The sequence below is a fragment of the Equus asinus genome, chromosome 21 (genome assembly GCF_041296235.1).
Source record: "Equus asinus isolate D_3611 breed Donkey chromosome 21, EquAss-T2T_v2, whole genome shotgun sequence".
Taxonomy (NCBI): domain Eukaryota; kingdom Metazoa; phylum Chordata; class Mammalia; order Perissodactyla; family Equidae; genus Equus; species Equus asinus.
The window spans coordinates 55,065,211-55,084,192 of record NC_091810.1 but is presented as its reverse complement, the minus strand read 5'-3'; the positions used below and the strand labels follow the sequence as shown (position 1 = coordinate 55,084,192).

The window sequence follows — 18,982 nt, the reverse complement described above, 5'->3', positions numbered from 1 at the left end:
GTCGTTATGAGGATTCAGTGTCCTGAACTTGTCTGAGCCTGGGAACCCCCAAGACACTTCTTGGAATGACAAATCTTGGGGCCCACTCCAGACCAACAAGTCAGAGCTCCAGGGGAGGACCTGGGGATCTGCATTTTAAACAAGTGCTATGGGTAATTTTTAGGATTAGGTAACTTTGAGAAACCCCAAGATGGCTCAGGTAAAGTCCTCAGCACGGAGCCCAGCACTCACAGGCTCTCAGCAAGGGGCAGGGAGAGGTCATCCCACAGAACGATGGCTTTATCACAGGGGTTGAAGTGCATAACTCCTAGGGCCCTTCTATCTCTGGTTTCCATGTTGACACAACATAAGGATGGAACAAAGTTGGGTAAACCTGAGCTGGGGCAAAATTCACCAGGGTCACTGGTAAAGGGCAGCAGTATGGCTCTGAAGGCACATATTAGCGCCCTCGTGTGGCACTGTGTGGTAATTCCATTGACGCATTCAAGAACATGGTATTACTTTTAATCATTTACTTACACAACTTAACAAGAACAAGGATAACTAACGTGTTGAGTGCTGATGACGGCCAGGCACTGTGCTGGGTGCCTTACATGTGTTATTTCATTTAACCCACAACAATCCCTCAAGGAAGGTATTGTCTCCATTTTATAGGTGAGGAGGCTGAGGCACAGCGAGATGAAGTGATTGGCCCAAGGTCACCAAACTTGTAGACCAGTGCTGGAGGCCGGACTCAGACTCAGGTCTCTTGAACCCCAAGGCTACACACTGGTTGTTAATTACAGTTTTTTGGAGACTTTCCCCACCTCATGTTGACTTTAAGGATTCCACAGGGGACCCTGAAGAAAAAAGCCCCCACAAACCGTGAACCTGAAGTCCCGGGGGATGAAGGTGATGCGCTTGGAAAACAGTAGGAAGTTACACACCTACTCGTGTATTTCTTGGTTTGAAGGCAAAAAAAAAGGAAAATAAGCACAGCTAACCTTTGGAGAGCGTTTCCTCTGTGCCAGGCATTGAGTGTTGAGCATTTTACACATATTGACTCATTCAATCCTCCCAAGAACCCTGTCGGGTGGGTACTATCATTATCCACAGTATACAGATGAGGAAACTGAGGCACAGAGAGATGAAGTAACTTGCCCAAGGCCACCCAGCTGGTGAGTGGAGAGTTGGGATTTGAATCCAAGCAGTCTGACTCTGGAGCCCCTGTTCCTAGCCTCTAGGGACGCTCCAAAATATTTAGAACATAAAAAGGGAGACAAGGCTAAGTTTTTATTGGGTAACTAAAACTTTCAAAAGTCTACAAGCACCCAGACAAACCTGGAAAAAGCCTAGAAGAGTCACGCAAATTTACATGAACTAGGGAAAATATAAGCCTAGAGTAAATCAAATCAAAGTCTTTGGCATTTACTAAACGCCAGTGCCTGGCACGTGGTAAGTATTATATAAATGCTTGTTCGTTAAATAACAAATTAAAATCAGGCTTGTTGGGAAGAATGTAAAACAACAGCTCTGCAAGCGCGCCCTGCAGGACCTAAAGGCCTTTTTTGGGTTCTGTGTCTCTAATGTGCATCACTGTGGGTCTTTCTGGAGCATTTCAAGCCCTCTATTAGGGGCAGGAGAAGTCTGATGACTCACTCACCTTGCTCTGCAAAACGAGGATTTGTTGAGCCCGACCCCTCCAGGTCCCTGGTGAGGACAGGAGCTGCTGGACGTTCACATCTTCCCCAACCTCGTTGGCCAAAACCTGAAACAGGTGGGCCCTTCAGTGTGGCCAGGAGAGAGGGCCCCAACAGAGCCCTAATGTTGTTGCATATGCAGAAGCAGTGCTGGGTGCGTGGGGCTCCCAGAGGGCCCAGTCTCCACCTACACAACCTCCCTCCCACCCCCAAGGCCAGTTGACCATGCTCCAAGAGCAGCTCTCCCTGGGCAAGCAATAAACCCATCATCCCTAGCACTTTTTGGTGATGCTTAGAGCAGACAAGGCACTGCTGACATGCCCAGATGGGGCCCCTTGCTCTCGATATATTCTGGGATGAGCAAACCACAAAGTTGACCGAAACCTGCTTCTTTAACTTGTTCACCTGTCACTGAGATCATTCTAGATGGCTACAGAGAGTACATTGCCACAGGGCCTTGCCCTCTGTGAAAAGCCACTGACAAGGAGCCCTGTCTGAGTGCGGCAAGGAGGAGGGCCAGAGAATGTTGATTGGGGATGTTTGGTTCCAGGAGGGTCCAACTCTGTGGCTGCTGAAGGGCAGTGTTCAAGGCCCCACCTCGAGGCTTTGAAGAGGAAACGAAATGTTCCAGCTTGTGCCCTGGGCCCCTCTGAAGCTGCCACAGAAACCCAATCTAGTGTACCCAGTCTCCGGCACTCGTTTCCACAATAGAACTCTGTTTTGGAAATCTTGGCCCATGTGAGTGGTTCCAGCAGGGAAGACAAATGCCAGAGAATTCACTATATAAATAAAAATAAATAACGAACCAGTTGGGCCTGCATCCCAAGTCTGAGTATTTTCTTTTGAAAGGGGCCTTTAATACACAAACAATCTATTCATTTTCTAATATTACAGACAGCAGAGGGCAGGAGGCAGGTCTTGGCAGGGTCCCAAGTCCAAGGTGGCTTATTAAGGAGAGACCCAGGATCTACTGGGGCACACGTAGCACAAGGAAGGTTTAAAGGACTCTCTCTGGGTGGACAGCACTGTCCTCCTCGGCCCAGGCCTGGGCAGGCACCACAAGGCCATATATGCAAGGCCCCTCAGGCGGCCAGCAGTCCCACTCACCAATGTTCTGTATCAAGGGATGGTAGAAGGAAGTTACTGGATCTGAAGCCTGACCCAGAGCAAGCAGCGTGATACTCGCATGGCCAAGCACTGGCTGCTCCTGAATGGAACTCATTGTCTCGGCCATGCTCTTCCCAATGCCAGTCATACAAGAAGACCTGACCCCTGGCTCTAAAATACCTTCTGGGCCATCCGGAGCTCTTGCTTCACAGACTGGATCTGGTTGCGGAGGTCACTCATCTTCAGGTTTGTGGCTGCCAGCCTGTCCTGCAAGACCTTCACCTCTGGGGTCTCCGGCTGGTTGGGAAGGACAGGAGGAAGAGCAGTCACTTGTTGCCTAAATAGTAACAATAACCATACCCCCATTTATCCAGGTGTGCACCAGGCACTGCGCTAAGTGCTCAACAGGGAGCAATTCACTTAATCCTCAGACACCCCTGTATGGTGGGTTCTACTGTCAGCACCCTAGAGACACAAAGCAGAGGCTGGTGGATGGTAAGTCCCCTCTGCTTGGGGTACCTGGTTGGGAAAGATGGGGCATGGATGTGAATCCTGGCAGCCCAACTCTGGGAGCTGAATCCCTTGCTCCGAGTGTTGCACGTACACTTGGAGGCATGCAGTGGCCACAGAGAGGGAGCACCTGGAGAAGTCCTGCAGGCTTCTCACTGCCCAGACCCTTCCTGGGTGTGCACTTTCTCTGCTGTGCTCCAGAGCTGGCATCAAAGCTAAACCATCTTCACTCAGAATAAAGAGGGAACTTGTTCATTCACAGACGGCAACTCCAGCTTGGCAGGAGGACCACGATCATCCTAACTTGGGGTCTCCCTGTCCCAGGACCATCAGCCTGGGCCTGGGGCTCCCTTTCCTGGCAATGAGTTCACTGAACAGAAGTAAGGACCCATTTTAATCCCCAAACATTCCATTTCTGTGGCTTGAAGAACTGCAGCAACCATGAATACTCTGCCTGCTGGAACTCTTAGCAACGTCTTTTAATTTTTTTTAGATAATGTTTGATTTAAACTATTTGGATGTAAGTTTTTCTCAAAGGTGCTGTCTCTTTCTCTGTCTTCAATAGAAGTTCCTAAGGCTCACAGAATTTTGGCATTAGAGGGACTCCAAAGTCAGCCCATTCAGACCCCCTCCATAAGTGATGAAAATGAGGTCCAGAGAGGGGAAGTCAATTGCCCTCAGGCACACAGATGGTTGAGGGGGTGACATAAGTGGGATCAGAAGCCTCGTCCTTCCCCTGCACTAGCTGATTCTATCAATTTAAGCTGTTGCTGATGCCCAGGCACCATGGCAGCAGGAAAGTTGGCTGGTGGGCTGTGACCCTCTGCTTCTGCCCCAACTGGCCAGGTGGGCTGGACTTCTGGGAAACAGGGTGGGTGCTGCAGTGGCTTTCTGATCTTTCCCCAGCAAGCACAAACAAAACTTCCCGTGAATGCTGTTGTGAAAGACAGGTCCAAGTAGACTGGGTCTGGGAGGTTCCACGGACCTCAGAGGTTGTGGACAGCCCCACTGAAAACCACTGGTCAAGGAAACCAGACCCAGACACACGGTCCAGAAAGCCTGGCCTCATCTGGTTTCCTCATCTACGGAATGGGTATAAACATACTTCCCTGTCCTGCTTCCTCACAGCACCACCATGAGGCCAAAGAGAACAACAAATGCCAACAGAATTGGTAAACTAGGAACTTAGATGAAACACAAATGTATCTTTTTAAACATTCTTTTGTGTGTGTCCTTTCCCCACTCTGGCTGCTTGCTATCCCTTCTCACTGCTCTTGGGCACATGTCTCCCCCAGACCCCCCACCGCCAATGTGTTGCTTGGCATCTGCCCTGGGTTGGGAAGCAACACCTGCTGCATGTCAGATCTTCGGTGCCAAGAGCCCCGCTGGCCTTGACGGGGGGTGGTGTGGGAGCTGTGGGAATATATGAGCTTCCCATGTGCCTACAGTACCCCTGCCTGGAGCATTGAAAGAGCACAGGTTGGACCTGGGTCTGGAACCCAGGCAACGACACCACTCTCCAAGCCTTGTTTCCTCATCTGTAAAGTGTAGGGGGGTATGTAATATCAGCCTCTGGGTGCTTGTGAGTGTTGTAGGATAATGCATACAAAGGGTGCTGTCTGGGGCAGATTCTGACAGAGGACGATGCCAGGGGCTAAGCCTGGCTTGGGTGGGCAGCTGGCAAAGGGGTCTGAGGGCCAGATGCATGAGCAGCCACCACCCACTCTGCTCTGCCTGGCCCCACTGTGCCCATCTGGGGCAGCTGGGCCAACCTTACCTCCCTGTCACTTCAGAGCTGCTTCTGCCCAGAGTGAAATTCCACAGGCCTTGTGGGGGACTTGGGTATGGGCATAACCCTCCCCCACCCCGGGCTATTTTCTTTGAGAGAATAACTGAAACGCAGTCCATGGGGAGCAGACAATGCCTTGTGGAGCCCTATGCTGAGGGGAGGTAGGGCCTTCAGCTCCACTCTGGAATGTGCTTTGGCGCTCTGGAGTCGGAATGTGGGGTAGCCTGCAGGCCTCTGGAGAGTGGCTTGGCTTGGGCCGCCCTGAACAGTCTAAGGAGGGGGACATTGCTTTTGTTCTCTCTCTGATCAGAAGATGCCCCAGAAAACACACAGTTCTCATGAAGTGAGACTTGCAGCCCATTGCCCACTCTTCATCAGAAACCTCCCAGGCTCCACGCAGCCACAGAATCAAGCTGAAGCTCCTGCTCCTGCTGCCATTCAAGTCCTTCCTCGTAGGTGACCCCACCCCAGCTTTGTTTGGCTTATGTTCCCCTTTCCCCACCGCAGGCCCTGGGCTGCAGCCCAATGTTATCCAGAGGACACCCAGCTAGCAAAGGGAATAGGAGTAGGAATATTGAGTGTTCCCGGCCTCTAGCCTTGGCTTGCACTGTTCCTGCTGCAAGGCCCTCCCTCATCCTCCTCCTCCAGCCAGGCCCAGCTCAGGAAGGCCTCCTCCACCCCACCTCCTAGCTGCCTCAGATGGAGGGTGCGCTCCCTCTGTGAACTCAGAGCCTGGGGGCTCTCTGCTCACCTCCCCTCTTGGACACCCCTGGGGACACAGGCCCTGTCTTTGATTCCCTGTGTCACAGGACTCAGAATAAGCCTCTCAGGATGAACAGGTAACTGAACAAGCAGTTTCCCACCCAAGGCAGCTCTAGTGAAGGACATGGAGGTACTCAATGCTCTGGATGAACAAGGGGCAGCTTAGCAGGGACCTCAGAACCAGGAAATGCCCTGAGGAACACTCAGTCTAGCCCCTGCTGTGGGCGGAGTCCCTCTACTGTCTCCCCAGGTTCACACAAGACCAGCCTTCAGGAGACATATTCACCCCTGGGACGCAAGGGGCCCATCACTGTACACTGCGGACTGAATTCTCAAGACAGGCATGAAGCAGCTTGATCCTGACGTGAAGGCAACAGGGGAGGTGGGGCTGGAAAAGGAGCACTGAACGGGGAGTCCTGAGGCTTGACTCCCTGTTTCACCAACTGGTCTGGCTCCCCAAGAAAACCCCTGGGGAGGCCTCCCGGGATGTTCTCTGGGATATTTATTGTCTGGCTTGGGCTCCATGCCACTCCCTTATAGCCCACTGGGTCAGACTGCCGTCCTTTCATGGAGCTGCAATTCTCATCTCCTGGGTTTCATGGACTGCTCACTGGCTTAGTAAAACGGAATCTTGGGAACAAGCCCCCACTCCCAATAGTCACTTTTACTCTAGATTTGGAGTTCCACAAAGGGAAGATTTCTCACAATAGGAACTGCCCCCTCAAAACCAGGGCTCCACGGGGCAGTAGTGAGCTCCTTGTCCCTGGGTTAAGGTAGCAGCTGGATGTCTCCCCAGCAAGGATGCTGTAAAGGAGATCCTTTACAGTTGGGCTGAAAGAGGGAGGCCTTTTGGACCAGGCCTTCTCTCCTGAGCTCGCTCTCTGGGGACTGGATCAGAGTTAGAGCCTCACTGGCCTCTACTGGGGCATTACTGACTTCAGGCCATAGACTTGGTTACTGTTCCCTGACGGCTGCTCTGAGGATGCTGTAATGGTGGCACTGGCTCAGCAGTGGGGTGGAGGTGGACCCTGGACAGAGGCACCTACACTCCCAAGGAAGCGGGGAGGCCCAGGCTGATGGCTGCCTCACAGACTCCCCAGCACAGAAGAGAACTCATACCAAGGCTCTGTCTCCCATCTGGGCCCTCGGCGGCTTGGCTCCTGCATCAGTGGCCCCCTTGGCTGGTAGCCTGGCCAGGGCCGTCTGCAGCTGGAAAAGCAAACCTCGCACTTAATATTGAATTCTGCTCAGCAATTGCAGCGCCTGAGTAAAGTGCTCTGCTCCCACCACTGAGTGTGGTTCCAGCCTCAGTGGTTTACCTTTCAGCTCAACTTCAGGATCATTAATGATGAAAGAACTCTCCTCTACAAACTGCTCTGTGATGGGAGAAGCTTTCATTGATTGTCTGCCCCACTCCTCAATCGTACAGTAGAGAGCCCTAGGATTCACTAGCAGCTTAATAAATAATAATACTGCAGCCATGGTCTGTATCCTGGAGTTCTAACAATAGTCCCGGGGGCAGAGAGCAAAGGAATTATGGACTTCACGTTACAGACGAGGAGACAGGGTCAGAGAAGCCTGCCATATAGACTCATGGCCTGGTGGCCAAGACTGCCACCTTATACAGACAGTCAATCTACCCTTTATTGGTTTCCCAATTGTTCTTCAGACAAAGACCACACCCTGTCTGACAAGGCTGGGCATGACCCACCCTCCCACCTCTCTGACCTCATCTTGCTCCACTCTCGTCCACACTGGTCTGCTTTCAGGCCTTCTTCCCCACTCAGGGCCTTTGCATCTGCTGGACCCTCTGCATGGAGGCCCCTGCCCCACCTCTCTGAATCTGGCCCCTTCTCATCCTCCAGGGACCCACCGTGCATGCTCCCCTCCCTAAGATGCCCTCTGTGTTGGTCTGTCCCCCAGGGGGGCAAGGACCATGCCTATTTTGCTCCCCACAGTCTCCCCAGGGCCTGGCACAGAGCCTGAGCTGGTTCTCAAAAAATACACTATAGAATAAAGAAGCTCTAAATCAATGCCAAGTATAATGCCTGAGGAGGATTGTGGAAAGCAACAGAATTGGGTTTAAAATCTGGCACCACCACACACTGTGTGACTTGAGAAAGCCTCTTAACCTCTTCCAGCATCGGCTCCTTAGCCATATAAGGAGAAGCTCCGTAGGTTTTCTCTAGCACATGGAGTCCATTCCAGCTCCTAAGGGACCATGAACTGCTCAGGCTGTGCCCTTGCTCGACTGGAGGGGTTTGCGACTAGCTGTGGGAGGGCGGGGCAGCAGAAAGAAGAAGATGGACAAAAGTGAGACCAACTGGTGGAATGCTCCTGGCTCTGCCTTCAAATGAGCAAAGATCGCTGCTCATTTATTTAACAAACGTTTATCTAGTGGGATTACCACATGCTAGGCACTGTTCTAAGCATTTTATGATGTTAAGTCATTTAATCCTCAGAAAACCTTAGGGTGAGTGCCATTATTATTGCCATACGACAGATGGAGGAAAATGAGGCACAGAGGTTTATAACTTGCTCAAAGTCACCAAGCAAGTCAGTGATGGAGCTGAGATCCACACCCAGTAGTTAGGCTCCAGGTCTGTGTCCTAAGCACTATGTCGGGCCGCCTCTCCATGACCTGTGTCCCCCTTGCTTCCCAACACACTTTCCCCTCTCAGGATGTGACAAAGACTGAGGAACCCATCGCAAACGCTGACCCACAAGCCCTTCAGAAGGACCCCAAGCATCTAAGTGTGGCTCCCTCTCTGGAGGAGCGGCCCAGGGTCCCTCACTGAGAGAGGCAAGGCCCCTCACTTCCCGCTCCAGCTCCTGGATGCGATTGCTGAGCTGCTTCACTCTGGTTTTTGCACCCTCTGACTCTGCCATCAGCACCCGGTTCTTTTTGGATAGCTCGACGATTCTGGTGGCAATCACATCCCCAGCCACACCTGCTGTCCCTAAAATGAAGAAAAACAGTGAGGTCAATTAAAAACACAGGCTTACAAATCAAACTCATGCCGCACCACCAATAGTGCTGGGGTTTTAAAAGCCAAAGCTGATTGGTGTGAAGACTCATGAAAGGGCAGAGGGTCAGAAGAGTCACCACAGACCTACATATCCTGAAACCTAACTCCAGTGAGTGGAAAGGCAGCCACTTGGAGATTCACTATGTTCTAGGGAAATGATAAAATCGGGAAGCAGAGTTTTACTTCTATGGGAGGTAAGTTTATTGCTCCACTCCACACCCTATGCCCTCTAACTTTCCTGTGCCCTCCAGTGAGTAGGGTGCACCCATTCAACCCTCTGTGACAGTCTGACGCTGGGCTCAGCCAATGATTTGCTTTGGCCAATGGGATATTAACAGGTAAGGCGCGGTAGAGGCTTTAAAAGCACTAGTATAGTTAAACTCTTTCTTTTCGTTTATGCCGTCTCCATAAAATGAACATACCCAGGCCAGCTGGCTGGTTCCAGGAAGAGGAAGAGAGACAGGTGGAACAAAGCTGAACCACCTTAGCCCAGCCTGGCCTAGATCAGCTGATCCCCAATTAACCCCCAGATGTTTGAGCTATATAAATGCTTACTGCTGAATGCTGCTGAGATTATGTGGTTCTTTCTTAGACAGAATTTTGTGGTAACACCCAACCAATACAGATGCATACATTCATTTAGTAAATATTTATTGAGTTTCTACCAAGTGTTGGACACTCTTGGCGTTAGGGATTCAATGGTGCATAAAAAGACTTAAGGGGTTTACATCCTAGCATGGGAGACGGATAATAAAAAACAAATAAATACGTATTCTAACATCTGGGAGGAATAAGTGCCATAAAATAAACTGAAGCTGGACAAGGGGATGAGAGGGCTGGGGGTGATGCTATTTTAGATGAAGGGGTCAGGAAAGGCCTCTCTGAGGAGGTAACGTGTGAACAGAGACTGGGATAAATGAAGTGAGGGATCAAGCCATGAAGAAGACTATTCTCAACTAGGAAGAGTTTTCTAAGCAGAGGAAATAGAAGTGCAAAGGTCTGGAGGCAGGAATGAGTTTGGAGCATCTGAGGAAGTAGCTGGAAGGCAGTCGGCAAGGGCAGGAGACTGTAGAAGAGGTGGCTGGAGGGATGCAAATCAGAGATGTACAGAAGGCAGGCAGGGGGAGCTAGCCCCACTTGGCCACTGACTGACTGGGGAGCCTTGCAGTCTCCTGCCCTCTCTGGAGGAGTTTCCCCATCTGTGCAACGGCAGGCTTGGTCAGATGGTCTGCAAGTTCCCTAAAGGCTGACACTCCAGCAGTGGGTAACTTGTGGAGACACCTTCTTAGGCCTACTTTTTTTTTTTCCTTAGGCCTACTTTTCAACATGACTGTGATGCACCTCAGAACAAGACTGAAAGTGACAACTGGTGGAAAATAAACAAAAGTACTTGATGGTTTTCAAATCGTTTCAGCCCAGGCTTGCTGCTGCGGGCCAGGGCCAGGTGGTGAGTAGGGCAAGTAGGAGTAGCTACCCTCAGCAACCTCATGTCTGCTCAAGAGGATGACACGTCAGGAGAAAGGGCTCAAAACACGGGGGAGGAAGCCAGACTAGAAGTACAAATGGTCCAGGGGTGAGTTCTCTGGGTTGTGTTTTCTTCCCAGGGCTTTAAAGCAGTACAAATCCTGGAACCAGACATCAGCAAGGGGTCTAAGAGAAGCCCTGGCTCATCCAGAGGGCAGGAAGCAGGGCTCAGAGAGAACTGGAAACTCTGGGTTTTTTTTCCTATTCTCTCCCAACCCTGTCTCCAGGGAAGCCCCACTCTTGAAGCTGCACCCCATGATAATGGGGGCATCAGTGAATGGGCAAGCAAAGAAATGCTAAATATCTGGATCAATACAGTAGACTATTTCTGTCTCCTTAAGTCCTTTAAAATATGTAGAATGGTTGACAGCAAATGTGATAACATTGTCTGATGGGACTTTCAATACATACAGATGTAACACATATGAAAGCTGTAATATAAGGCGGAGAGGAAAGTGGCCTATATGGTGGTATAGTTTCTTTATCCCACTTGAAGTGGTAAAATATTAATTCTAAGTAGACTGTGAAAAGTTAAGTATGTGTTTTGTAATCACTAGAGCTAACATTAAAAAATTATACAAAGAAATATAGTTAAAAAAAAAACACTAAAGAAATCACTAAATATCCAGCCAAAGGAAAACCAATCTATCAGCTGTCAGCAGCCTGTGACTTGTGGCCTGGTTTAAAAACACGAACCGGGCCAGTCAGACTTTTCTCTTCAAAATGCCAAGCTAGAAATCAGAAACGGTGCCTTCAGAGTGAGGACTGGATTTCAGGGGTCTTGACGGAAAGTCAGGGCTGGCAGTCAGGTGAGGCCTGAGCAAGCTGGCAGAGACAGCCAAAGACAGGGAATACGGAGTGGGCTGGAGAAGAGGGAGTGGTCCCGGGCCCTGGCAGGTCTTCTGGGGTGGGAAGGCCTCTCCTGCTCTCCCCAAGTCCAGCAGCTTCTCCACAGCCTTGCAAAAGCGCAAGCTGCCCCTTTGCATCTGAACCCTGAGGCAGGCTGTCCGTGTTTCTAGTCCTCACAACACAAAGCCTTCTCTTCAATGTGTTTTCATTTTAGACAGAAACAGCCAAAGAATGGAGGAAGGAGGAACAGGCCACCAAGGGGCTGTAGGATGCCAACTTCCCCTGCTTTTTAACTCAGCACTGCTCCTCTGGCTGTGTCCACCCCTAAAGGCATTGACTCTCAAAGGCAGGGAGGAACATTCTGGCAGATGCTGAGTAAGGCCTGTTGTTCTCTGTGATGGTGACACCGACTTTCTGGTTTATTAGTCAGTCACCTGGGAGTTGCTCAATGGGCATACATGGAGCAGATGACAATCAAGGCCAAAGTCCTCACCAGATCTGCAGGGCCGAGGTCTGGCTCATAACCACAGAGCCAATGTCCAGCCCACACCCACAGGGCTAAGGTCATCCCCAGACCAACAAAGCCAAGGTCCCCACCAGACCCATAAGGTCAAAGTCTCTACCAACAGAGCCAAGATCCAGCCCAGACTTGAAGGGCCAAGGTCCACCCTAGACCCTGCTGGGTCCCAGGAAATCCCCCTGGAACAGCTAACTTCCCTGTCTTGTCCGCCTTTCTGGAGCAGCAACAGCAAATGCTGTAGAGTAAAAGCCTGCTTCTACTGGGGCTTTTTCACGTCCGTGATGCAACATCTGAGCCAGAGCACCCACATAAAATGGACCCTGCTGGCCCACCGAACAGGCAGTGAGCAACACAGAGAACCCTCGTCATGAGACCCCTGGGTCACCAATTGTGCCCGGAATGCCTGCCCTGCTGTCCCTGCTGTTCCCGTGCTCCCATGTCCTGGCATACTGGCCTCCTTGGTCTGCTCTCTTCCCCTCTTCTGTCTCATTTCCATGACCACAGCTGACCGTTGGCACTCTCTCTTGGGCACCTGCCCTCTGGAACCTGCTATTTGCCCTGATGGGTAGGTCCATGGCATCCAGGCAGCCCACCTGGATTTCAGGGCAGGGACTGTCGCCACAATGGTGGAGCTACCTGTGAAGGCAAATCTGTCCTCTTCTATTTTCTTCTTGAGGTGTTGGATTTCAAAGTCCCTTTCCTTCAGCAGCTTATACAATCGCCCGTTCTCATCCACTGTTTCTCTGAGCTGCTCTCGAAGCTGTTCAATCTCATCTTCAAGCACCCTACAAAGCAAAGGCAGAATTACTGCTTTTTCACAGGGACCAATGGGAGGGGTCAGGCCTCCACTGCCTGGGTTTATTGACCATGATTGGGCACTAAGTGGTGATAAGAACTGGTGTGTACAACGTAGGAATGAGAAATTCAGGGAACCTCAATGAGCAGATTTTAACTCACTGTTCTCAAAACTGAGTGATTAAGCACATACACACACACACACTCTCTCTCTCTCTCTCTCTCTCTCTCTCTCTCTCAAGTGAAAGGAGAAAGAAGGTTTGAACAACATGGCTTACTATGGATTCAACAGAGAGATGTATCAAACCCCTCACTCTGAGAATTCACATGCCTTTCCAGCATCTGTGGAACACATATAAAAATGTATTATATTATAAGCTACAAAGGCAATCTTAGGAAATTCCACATAATGGACATTATACAGACCATTTTCTTTAATGACAATTGACTAAAATTAGAAATCAAGACTAAAAAGATAGCAAAATAAAATAAAAAACAAAACCCAAAACCCATCATCTGCTTGGAACTAAAAAAACCCACATTCATAAATTATTTATGGATTAAGAAGAAATCATAATATGTATAACGAGGCATTTAGAACAGATTGACTGCAGAAGCAACATATAGCAAAACTTGTGAAATGCACCTAAATTGATACATAGAAGGAAATTTATAGTCTTAATTGCATATGGATATTAGAAGAGCGAAGAGGAATGGTCTAAGCCTTTAGGTGAGGCTGGATCTCTAGGTTCCAGGTAAACCTGACAGAAAATCAGAACAGGTGGTGGTTTTGCATGTTACAAGTGGCCTTGCAAGGCTCTTTTCAGAATTTTAAAACACGAGAAACACGTGACTGATGCGTCTGTAGTCCCTTCTACTGTTATCATGGAACAGGCTCCGTAGAGACAGGTGCTCGGGAAGCAAATAACTTACAGAAGTTCTAGGTAACAGCAATTATTAGGTAACAGCTGTTATTATCGTTGTTGTTGTTCTACCAACGTCTCAAGTCTCCACCAATTCAAATTTCTCTGATGTGGGGAAAGATCATTTGGAAATAGTTCTGGGGTTAACTTACAGCTAATATTTAGGAGTCATAGGAATTTTTTTTCAATTATTGAGAAATCTATTTTTTTCCCAATAGCATTTTCAGTAGAACATTTTGAAAACTGAGAAACCATAAAAAGTAGAATCTAAAGATGGAGAAAACAGATTTTGGGCAAAACCAGAAGCAGAGAGAGAGCTCAACAACTGTTGTGATTTTTTAGTAAAATGACCAGCGGAGAATTTTGTATCAATACAGACTCCTGCTTCCAATAACCAGTATAAATCAATATGCATCTGTGCACCATTGTCAAATTCAAGCAAAATGAGAAGATTCTGGACTCCTTTCGATCTTTTTGTAGGAGGTTGTAAAGAGCAAGGAACGCACCAAGAGCTTCTTTAGGATAGGTATATTTATGTGTCATCATGTGTCAGGTAAGGGGGACGCACAGGAGAATGATCCTGGATGAGATTTGGAGCAATGAGCGCCTGTGAATGCACAGAGTCAGTCACCCAGTGCCTCGGAAACCCAAAAACGGTCTTCATGAAAGAGAGACTGCATAGGCAAGTTGAAGTGAATAAACTATACACCCCGATGAGTTTCAAAATGTCAGTTTGACTTTAAACGGTTTTTAAACATATTTCGTAACACATTACGTCCACAGGAGCGCAGGTCTTCCAGCAGATGCAAGTCTTCAATAACAACCTCTCTTTCTCAACTTAGAAACACACATCTAGTCACCCTGATTGTCTAGCTGTCTGCGGTCATTTCTCCCCCACCCTCCCTTCCTCCCTGCAGTGCTCCAGGGAGAGTTCAAACTGGTATTTACCTCAGCTCGAAGCTGTTTTTCGAGTTTTGCTCCCTGGCTTGGAGGAGGCTGAGGCCATCGGAGATCTCCAAGGACTCTTTTTGGTCATCAGCTTTGCTTTTGAGGCTCAGTTCCTTTTCCTTCCGTTTCTCCATCTGCTTCTGTAACCTTCTGTGCTGCATCTCCTGCATGGCCTTGAACTGGAGCCGCAAGGTGTCCTGCGAGCCTTCATCCGCTGCCATCTTGCCCTAGGAGTAGGAAAAGCAGCCTGAGCTGAAGCAAATTCCACGAAGCACACATTTCCCAAGGGTGCTCAGCACACAGTCAGCCCCCTCTAAAGTCCCCAACTCTGGCATTTCCTGCTTAGCTTTGCCTATGTGTCCATGTGGAAGCTCGGAGGCCCCACCCTCACCGCAAATCCCCTGAAAGCCAAAGCTGAGGTGAGCATCCTCCCCAAGCCCTGAACGTGCCACCACATTGCAAATGGCATCAGAATAATCCCTATCACTCAGATGCCACACTTGACTCCTTCCTGTCCCTAAGACAGTGGCTCTCAACTCTGGCTGGACATCAGCATCTCCTAGGAGCTCCTACAATCCTAACAAAGCTTGGGCATATCCCTGGACCAATAAAATCCCAGTGTTTAGAATGGGGCCCAGACATCATTACCTTTATAAATTGAGGTATAATTTAAAGTTGAGGTATAATTTACATACAGTAAAGTGCATAAATCCTGAGGGTACAGCTCATTAAATCTTTACATAGGTACACACTCCTGTGGTGACCACTCAGATCAAGGTATAGGGCACTTCCTATCCCTAAGCAGGCTATCTTGTGTCCCCTCCCGTCAATCATCCCCCAAGTTAACCACTATTCTGACCCCTGCCATGGAAGATGAGTTTTTATTCAGCTCTATTGAAGTATAATTTACATATAATAAAATACACCAATTTTATGTGTGCAAATAAGTTTTGACAAATACACACACCTATGTAAACCACCACCACCACCGTGATAGAACATTTCCATCACATCAAAAAAAGTTCCTTTGTGAGGTCTCCCTGCCAGTCCCAATCCCAGGCAAACTTGGATACACTTTTGTTCACCACAGTTTTTCCTTTTCTAGAATTTCATATAACAGAATCATATAGTCTTTTGTGCCTAGCTTTTCTTGCTTAGCACTACCTTTCAGAAATTCACCCCTGCTGTTGCACGTGTCATTAGTTCATCTCTCTTTATTGCTGGGTAGCATTCCGTTGTACAGATACACCACAGTTTGTTCACACATTCACCTGTTGTTGGACACCTGAGCCATTTCCATTTCCGGCTATTATGAATAAAGCTGTTAGGAACATTCACATACAAGAAAGCCTTTGTGTGAACGTATGTTTTTATTAGTCTTGGGTAAATACCTAGAAGTGGACATGCTGGGTTATATGGTAAATTTATGCTAAACTTTATAAGAAATTGAATTTTTCCTTAGAGTGACTATACCATTTTACTTTCCCACCAGCAGTGTATGAGAGTTCCAGTTGCTCCACATCCTTGCCAACACCTAGTACGGTCAGTCTAAATTTTAGTGTTTCTAGTGGGTATGTAGTGGTATCTCAATGTGGTTTTAATTTGAATTTCCCTAATGACAAACTCTATTGAGTATATTTTCATGTGCTTACTGGCCATTTGTGTATTCTTTTGTGATGTGTCTATTCATATCTTTTGCCTATTTTTTATTTGTGCTGTCTTCTTGAGTAGTGAGACTTACTTATACATTCTGGATGTTTTGTCTATTTTTGAACTTGACATAAACAGAATAATAGAGCACAAACATTGGAATTTGTGTGTGTGTGCTTTTTCTCCACAAATCTTCCCAGTACATAGTTGTATATTCTAGTTGTGGGTCCCTCTAGTTGTGGCATGTGAAATGCTGCCTCAGCATGGCCTGACAAGTGGTGTCATGTCTGTGCCCAGGATCCGAACCGGTGAAACCCGGGGCCGCCTAAGCGGAGCGTGCGAACTTAACCACTCGGCCAAGGGGCTGGCTCCCCAACATTGGAATTTTTAAATGCCCCCCCCCACCTGATTTTAAAGCGTAGCTAGTGTTAGGAAAACTCAAGTCACATCATCCACCCATGATCCAATTAGTCATAAATCTTGTTGATTCTCCATAAATGTCTTCAAATCTGTCCCCATATTTCATCCCCACTGATACCTCTCTCATTATCACACTCATGGCCACCTCAAGGCACTTGCACATGCTGTTCTGTCTCCCTGGAATGCTCTTCCCCCAACCACTATGCTCTCTTCTCTCAAATGTCATCTTATCAGAGAGGCCTTCTTCACCAGCCTATTGTAGAAAGCATCCCTACCCTCACTCCCCATGCCCCTTACCTGTTTCAGATTTCTCCTGACACATTCCATATCTGTTTATCTGTTGATAGCCTCTCCCCCTCCCTGCCAGCCCCACAATGACAGGCACTCTGTGATGTTCACTGCTGTATTCTCAGTGCTTGTATCAGAGCCAGGTGTATAGCAGGCATGAAATGAGTATTTGGTGAACGAATGACCGATGGTTCTGTCCCCAGGACTGCTCAAACTGGCCCCTACTGCCCTCGCTGCCCCTCTCCCTCTTCCCACCCCACTTACAGTCTGGCCTGCATTCACTTTCTCCAAAGCACAGCTCTGAGCCTGACATGTCCCTGGGCTAAAGAGCTTCCGTAGGTGCCCACTAGTCACAAAACCAAGTCCAAAGGCATTAAAGGCTTTGGGGGATTTGACCTCATGTTGTCCCCTTCACAATGCTGGGTTCTAGTGTCGCCTTGGTCCTCTGTCCCCCCTGCCCACAGGCTTAGATCTTGCTGGTTCCCTCAGGCCCAGCATGAACACCATGTCCTTTCCTGATCCTCCAGGAAGAACATGCTCCCTGCCCCAACACCCTCAACTGCTCCATCTACATCTTCCCATTGTACTTATCTCCACCCTTTCCACAGGGGTGGTCCTAATGTGCCCAATGTGCCTTTTCCTTTTGCTGATTTTAGTCTGTACCCTTTCACTGTAATAAACTGTAACTGTGAGCATAACAGCTTTTCTGAGTTCTGTGAGTGCTTCTATCAAACCATTGAAATTAAGGGTGGTCTTGGGGACCCTTGGACTATAGGAATCCCAGGACTCCTCTGCTAAATGGGCAACAGCCATAGCCAAGTACCACGGGGTGTCTCAAAAGATGGGATACCCAGGGATATAATGTAAGTTAACAATCGGACTCCATTCTTTAAATTTAGGCAAATCAGACTCTTCCTGTAAAGGGCCAGATAGTAAGTATTTTAGGTTTTGTGGGCCATATGGTTTCTGTTGCAACTACTGTGCTCTGCCACTGTAGCAGAAAGTAGCTGTAGATAATATGTAAATGAGTGGGTGTGGCTGTTCCAATAAAACTTTATAACAAAAACAGGCAATGAGCTGAATTTGGACTGTGGGCTCTTAGTTTGCCCACCTGATTTAGAGGAATTTCACCTGAAAAGGTGTCTAGAGATTAAAGAAAACCTATTGAGCCTATTACTTGAAAATGTAACTAAATACAGTTTATTAACTAATACAGTTAACCAATACAGTATAAAAATGAGTTTATCTTGTGATTTCCTATTTTTGTAGATTAAAAGAAGGTGCAACCAAATACTTCATTTTCCAAATTTGGTCACCTTGGAGAGAAAAGGAAGAGCTATTAATACTCTTTCCGGGTCGACAGTGTAAAGCAGTGGTTCCTGCTCCTGCTGCACAACTGGAAACACTGGGGAGCTTTAAAGATACTGATGCCTGGGTCCCACGCCCAGGGATTCTGATGTCATTAGTCAGGGTGCACCCTGGGTGTTGGATGCTGCTGGTGGGCTGCCATACGAGTAGCCTGGTCTGAGCTGAGACAGCACCTGGGGTTCAGGGTGAACTTGGCTCTGTTCTAGCTGTGTGAGTCTAAAAAGTTTCCAGACCTCTCTGGGCCTCAGTCCCCTCTTCAGTAAGCAGATGATGATATGGAGGCCACAGATGTGCTGTGTGGGGCAAATCCAAAGGAGGCTGTGAAAACGCTCAGTTAGTTATGCATTGGTAGGAACAAAATGTTATTATTTTCTCTTCTCCTGGCATTCTCTCCTGAGAACTCCCTTCCTCCTCCTCTTACCCTGCATCCAGATGCTTCCTGTCCCTCACAGCGATGCTTGTGACCTGCCAGCACAAAGCCTTCCCAGGCTGCTGGGCCCACAGTGATCAAGCCCCCCAGCACCAGCCCTCACAGCCACTGCCTCACATCACAAGGCCACCTCCTCTGCACCTCATCTCCTGCCTGCTCCCGAGGTCGGGTGGCACGGCTCACCATCTTATTCCCCCAGTGCCCCCCATCTCTCTGGCTACCTGCTGCCACTCTAGCTCCCTGAATCTTGTTTTTCTCCCTCTAATTCATACTGTATACCATCATCTGGGACCAATCTAAAACCAGATCTAAGTGGCTCCTGCCTCTGCAAGACCCTGCCAGGACTCACAGAGGGCACTCTGACTGGCCCAAGGGCTGCGTCCATCCCACA

General features: G+C 48.6%; 1 protein-coding gene across 4 annotated transcripts in view; it reads right to left on the bottom strand.

Moving 5' to 3' along the window:
* Window positions 1-18,982, bottom strand: part of CCDC13 (coiled-coil domain containing 13) — a 52,890-nt gene that overhangs the window by 26,413 nt on the left and 7,495 nt on the right. For all 4 annotated transcript variants that reach the window (XM_070492302.1, XM_070492305.1, XM_044754511.2 and 1 more), the window contains exons 2-7: window positions 14,436-14,662; window positions 12,406-12,554; window positions 8,665-8,807; window positions 6,967-7,056; window positions 2,967-3,083; window positions 1,643-1,747 (exon numbers count right to left, since the gene is read on the bottom strand). In XM_070492302.1, coding sequence (XP_070348403.1) covers window positions 1,643-1,747; window positions 2,967-3,083; window positions 6,967-7,056; window positions 8,665-8,807; window positions 12,406-12,554; window positions 14,436-14,656 — 825 coding nt within the window. In that variant the 5' untranslated portion in view covers window positions 14,657-14,662. The remainder of the gene's footprint in view (window positions 1-1,642; window positions 1,748-2,966; window positions 3,084-6,966; window positions 7,057-8,664; window positions 8,808-12,405; window positions 12,555-14,435; window positions 14,663-18,982) is intronic.